This window comes from Scardinius erythrophthalmus (assembly GCF_964197995.2).
Source record: "Scardinius erythrophthalmus genome assembly, chromosome: 8".
NCBI lineage: Eukaryota > Metazoa > Chordata > Actinopteri > Cypriniformes > Leuciscidae > Scardinius > Scardinius erythrophthalmus.
This window is the reverse complement of record NC_138228.1, coordinates 3497700-3503699: the sequence shown is the minus strand read 5'-3', so window position 1 is coordinate 3503699 and position 6000 is coordinate 3497700. Positions and strand designations below refer to the sequence as shown.

The 6000-nt window shown below is 39.7% G+C and overlaps 1 protein-coding gene across 2 annotated transcripts in view; it reads right to left on the bottom strand.

Annotated features, from left to right (window-relative positions):
- nedd4a (NEDD4 E3 ubiquitin protein ligase a) overlaps positions 1-6000 on the bottom strand; it is a 48936-nt gene that overhangs the window by 32602 nt on the left and 10334 nt on the right. Inside the window, exon 1 of one of the 2 annotated variants that reach the window (XM_081372716.1) lies at positions 3864-5468. The exons of the other annotated variant lie outside the window; for it this stretch is intronic. Within the exon in view, the coding sequence (XP_081228842.1) occupies positions 3864-5132 (1269 nt within the window). The 5' untranslated portion in view covers positions 5133-5468. Of the gene's footprint in view, positions 1-3863; positions 5469-6000 lie in introns of those variants that run through there. 2 annotated transcript variants of the gene reach the window in all.

Sequence of the window (6000 nt, the reverse complement as noted above, 5' to 3'; positions counted from 1 at the left end):
AACAAAGTTCATGCTCATTTCTAATCTTTCAGAAGATCTTTTAGGTAAACTAAAAGGACAGACTTTAATGTCCATCCAGTGGCTTTTTGGAAACTGTATACAGAAGAAAACCTTGCAACACAAGTGCAGCAAATACCATATCAACCCCACAAGTATATCACACACACATCACCTAAATCGACCCAAGAATTAACGAATATCAGCATAATCATCCAAAATATAAATTTTGATTTGAAGCTGCAATAATGAATTTGTGAAAATGAGATCTTGCAATAGTGCAATTACTGCACAGCTATTCACATACATTTTAGAAAGGCAGCCTAATTGCATTGTGATGAAAGATGACAAGTCGTGCACAATAAGACCAGGAACAAGTACGAACTCTCGTTCAAACAGCTGTTACAGAGCGAGATCTAATTATTTTCAGAAATCCATTAGGTTTCCAAGCATTGCGGGAGGAACGACATCACTGAGGAGATTACAAGCCTGCCCTGTTGACTGATAAGAGCCAATCAACCACACAATGTGCTGTGGAAAATCACAACACTCAGCACACACACACACATTCACGCACTAGCAACCCCCCGGCGCTCATACACACAGACGTTTGACAACTCTTTAGAAGTGCGCTGAATGCATTGACCTTTGTCAGAGGTCAGAGAGTCATGTGTTAACCATTGCCAATGTCGAGCACAAGCTGTGACGGTGTCCTCGATCGGGAAACAGAGGAACCGGACCAAAACCAGTTACCGATCTGGACCTGCTCGACTCATTTACAGCAGAAACGTTCGCATGCCAGAGGCCCTGAGGCGGGAGACTGTCCACATCAAGAACAGTTTTCAGAACAGCAACAAACATTCAGTCTAGTTTGCTGAAAAACACATCACTCAGAAACATGTTGCACAACCACTTCCTCCCTCCTTGTTCATGTAAACCAGCGGTTCTCAACCAGGGGACCATAAAACGACTTGAAAGGATTTAGAAGATTATTTTTTAAAAAGGCTTTAAAATGAGCTGAAACAGCTAAAAATGAAGATATGACATCGTATTTATTTTGATACCTCAAAAATGGGGTTGGTTATTGAAAACCTGGATGTCTGAGGAAATTTTAAACTGTAATTTTTAGAACCGAATAAGGTAGAAATTGGTCATTAATATTAGTCAGTATAAAAAATAAATAATAATAATAATAACATATTCTGGAATTACAGAAGTTAATTATTTAACTAACTCAATTTAATTACTTTAATAATAATAATAATAATAATTAAAAGTATTCTTTTATTTTTGCTACTTCTAATTTTTCATATTGAGACTTTCTGGAAAATTCAAGGAAATAAAATCTTAAAGTCATGTACAAATTAAAAAACATTTAAACGTAATCAAGTAGAAATTGCTGAGAAATTAACATTAGTCAGTAAAAAAAATATATTTATATATTTTGTAATTACAGAAGTTAATTTATTTTAATTTATTTCTTGACCTGGAAAAGTCAAGAATAAGATGTGAATAAAATGTTAAAAAATAATGCAAATTAAAAGTATTTAAATATGTTATCCAGTAGATTATGCTAAGAAATTGTTATTAGTCAGTAAAAAAACCATATATACAGTATATGTTTTTTTTTACTGACAGAAGGTATACATCATAGCAATCACATTTTTTACTTTTATATATATACATATATATATATTATTTAACTAACTCAATTTAATTACTTTACTTTTAATTATTATTATTATTATTTATTTTTGCTACTTCTAGTTTTTCCATATTGAGACTTTCTGGAAAATTCAAGGAAATAAAATCTTAAAGTCATGTACAAATTAAAATATATTTAAACGTAATCAAGTAGAAATTGCTGAGAAATTAACATTAGTCAGTATATATAAAAAAAAATATATATATATATATATATATATATATATATATATATATATATTCTGTAATTACAGAAGTTAATTTATTTTAATTTATTTCTTGACCTGGAAAAGTCAAGAATAAGATGTGAATAAAATGTTAAAAAATAATGCAAATTAAAAGTATTTAAATGTGTTATCCAGTATATTATGCTGAGAAATTGTTATTAGTCATGTTTTTTTTACTGACAAGGTATATATCATAGCAATCACATTTTTTACTTTTATATATACATATATATATATATATATATATATATATATATATATATATAAAACATTTATTATATATACATGTATATATATAAAAGTAAAAAATGTGATTGCTATGATATATACCTTCTGGCTGTTAAATCAAAAGCATCTCATAATAAAAAACATACTGGATCAAATTACGTTAAGATTCCCAAATCCCCTGGCCGAGCACCAGCTCAGATTCTGTGGAGAAGTGATAACAAGTATAGCGAAGCATGATTTTGCTATGCAAGTTTCACAATAACCTACTCTAGTGCAATGGATCTGAATGCTATTCTATTGTCTTGTTGTTGCTGCCATTTTCCCAAGTACTTTCTAAACATGTGAGCGAGTGTCCAACAGCCCTGAACATCAAATCAGATACATAAACAAACAGCACACTGAAATTAGAGCCTTGAATTTAGATTAGATTACATAAGAGAGCCGCAGCAGTAAAGGTAACAGCGCTGTTAATTGCCTGTGTGACCTGTTTCTAACACACTGTAAAATCACAGACAAAAAAAGAGTGAGTGTAAATGAAATAAGTGTTGCGAGCGAGACACCTGACGCTCTGAAAACATACCACAGCTAAGCGGGCACCCGCTGGGCAGCGGACATGTTATCGTTAAGGAATCACATCACAACTCACTGACACTCACCCCCCCCCCCCCCCCATCAGCTGACCTTTGACCCAACAGCTGACAGACAGCCATGTGCAGCTCCTGCATATCATGTTGAATCCAGCATGGTCCTCAACCAGACTAACTGGAGTCAAGCAGAATATTTTCAAGGCTATATTTATAGATGTAGGGCTGGGGGGAGGCTTGGGGACCACTGTCTATAATTATCCCAGAGGTAAATACATACAGTGATCATCACTCAGAGAGTGTTAACAAATTAATAAAAACTGGAAAAGCCTGTAAAATGTGCTGTGCAAGCACATGTTTTAAGTGCTTGTTTATAAGCCAGCCTGCCTAAATGCATTAGCAGCACATTGCCAATTAACACTGTTTAAAGTTTGCATATGTTGCACATAATTGTGCAAATTAATAATCAAAATAAAATGCAAAAAGCTGAAATTAGCTCCCGCAGGTTTGCAGATAAAGACTGAGAGAGGTGTGCATCAATGTGGTTTATGTATATATATATATATATATATATGCAACTAACCCTCAACCAAACTCTAATCCTACCCTAACCCTATAGTAAGTACATGCTGTTAATTATTATTACTCAGTACTTAAATACATAATTACTCTGTAACAGTGACACCTTCAAATAAAGTGTAACCAAATATTTATATAATATAAATGGACTGTAACTAATTTGGGAATTTCACTATCACATGTTGAAACATTTTCTATTATGTTTCTGCATATATTTAAACTTTACAAGGAAAGGTTTACATGCAAGATCATGGGAAGGGAACTTTAGTTACGGTGTGTGTTTGCTCAATCATTGTGCAATGTTCAATCCACAGATGTTCAAACCCCTATTCAATGACAAACATTCCTGCAAATCACTTCCTCGTTGAAAACAATCGACTCCACAAATCCAACAAATCATGTCTTCAGAAATCTACTCCATTTGAAAGCAAAACATTGTTTACACTTTACCTTTACGTGTTTAAGAGGGTAAAATCACACCCTTATGTGCAAGATAAAAGCAAACATTCTCAGTTTTCACTTGCTAATAGACGGGAAGGCTTACGGTATCACTTCTCTCTGTGCAGGTCGGAACATGATACGTTTTGTCGTTTATGCCGACGTCCTGTGGGGTGTTTGATTTTCTTGCACCCGTGCCGTGAGATACGTGGATGTGTACATGCGGAGGGCCGTTCTCTGAGTGCAAGTCTGCAGCATTTGAAACGTGACAAGATATCTCGGCGTTCGCACAGGGCAACTCCAAAGAAATACTCCTGTGAAGGATGGGACGAGATCCTTTTTTTGAAGACTGATACGAATTACAGCCAGTCGGAAAAGTGTTGTGTCTTCTTTCCGATGCCGACGGTCTTCCGCTTGGGAGCATGCAAGCCGAGGTGCTACGGAAAAGCTTCGCTTTCTGAGGCTCCGGGACGTCGTCTGTTTGTGGGCCCTCGAGAGGTTTGGAACAGTCAATGTTAACCTTAGTTTTGGCCGAACTTACTTTCCCTGAGGGAAGCGGTCTCTGGTTCGCGAAGTGCAATAAAACGCTGGAGTGTCTTTCCGTCCGCTCTGGTCCTGGCGGCTGTTCCGGTGGCACGCTGAAATGCACGATGGGTTTGGCGTCTCTGTGCTCGGCTGACGTACTGTTTTTAGACAGCCGTAGACCATTAACTGCAGTGGCGATGGATCCCTTGGACGCTTGCATGTCATCGTGAGATGCATCAATGCTGGACAGCTGCATCTGATGAGAGGTTTGAAAGGAACCTCGTGCTGATGGAGGCAGTGGAGGAATCATTGGAGACGCAACCGGACTAACGGGCGAGGCGGGCGGCGTTGTGCACGGGCTCCGTGGGAAAATAACCAAAGACGAGCAGCGCCGTAACGGAGCCCTCGCCTTCCGCCGAGAAATCGGCTTGCGATCTGGGAGATCCGCTTCGAATATGCTGTTGCTGCTGCAATAACCGGCGTCGCTTGTTGTGCTACTGCAACATGAACTCGGATCCCCGTTTGCATCCTTTTCTCCGTCTTCCCCAGCATCCGCATCTCCACTCTGCTTGCAGGGCTGTAAGGAGATCTGAAGCGTGCTTTTTCTGCTCCCGTTCACCTTGGGGATAAACAGGGTGGCGTGCCGTTGTAAATTACCGTATTCTGGCGACAAGGGTGGCAGAGCTAGAGCCAGCTGTCCTGGAGTCAGCTTCATGTGGAGGGAACTCTGCGCCAGGCCTTCGCTGCCGGAGATACGCACACTATCCTCAGCCTGACTGCTGCACGTTTCAGAAAGCGGATCGGTGTTGCTTCTACGTGAAGCAAAATGCAGTCGGAGGTGTCGTGCCATGCCGTAGTCCAGTGGAATGAAGGAACCCGAAACTAGCAAATAAAAAACGAGCAGCAAAAAGCAACTGCTTCTGGTCCCGTGCTGCGATTGCAACCATTAGCGGCTCCACAAAGCCAAAATAGCAGCAGTGGCAGGCGGCATTCCTCTCGAAGCTCCTCAGACGCTGGCATGACAGATCAAACGCATAATAAAGGACTGTTTGCATCTACAGATCTAGTTCTGTGAAGGATAACGGGCAGAGCTTTACTGAGGCAACTGCTCCAGAAACCCCTCTATGCCAGACCTCTAGAAAGCCTCAGCTGTGCCTTCTGTAGTTTCGCAAGGACTGATTCAGTCACGGGTGCCCTCCCTCCCACAACTGGTCAACCCCAGTGCAAAAAAAAAAAAACAATCTGCGTGCATGCCAGGATGGAGGTGGAACAGCTCGTCCCTGTTCTAGCCAACCTCGTCTCTGCCACCTCCTTTTTACAGAAGTCGCAGCCCAGTGTCTAGAGTTTCTTGTAAAGCTGCACCCCAGCTAATATTTTTACCCCACCAGGATAGAGTTACAGGAAATAAAGAGGAACGAGTTTTGGCGTATTTTTTTTAAGCTTTCTGAGCCGTCGGGTGATATATGCCAGGTGGGATGAGTTGCTGAAACCGCCAAGCTCAAGCATTTCACTCATTTCTGCACTTCTAACCACGCATGACAGCTTAATCTACAAGTTCAAAACTAGCAGAAGGAAATGTGCCTCCAAAAATCAAGACCTGAGCTTGTTGTGCCAGCTCACATATAGACATGTGCCACTGTAACATCATGTGTCATCTGACACCCGCTGTTGCAGCCATTTAAGAGCATGCTTCTGTCAGGGAAAAGCCATCTCATCAA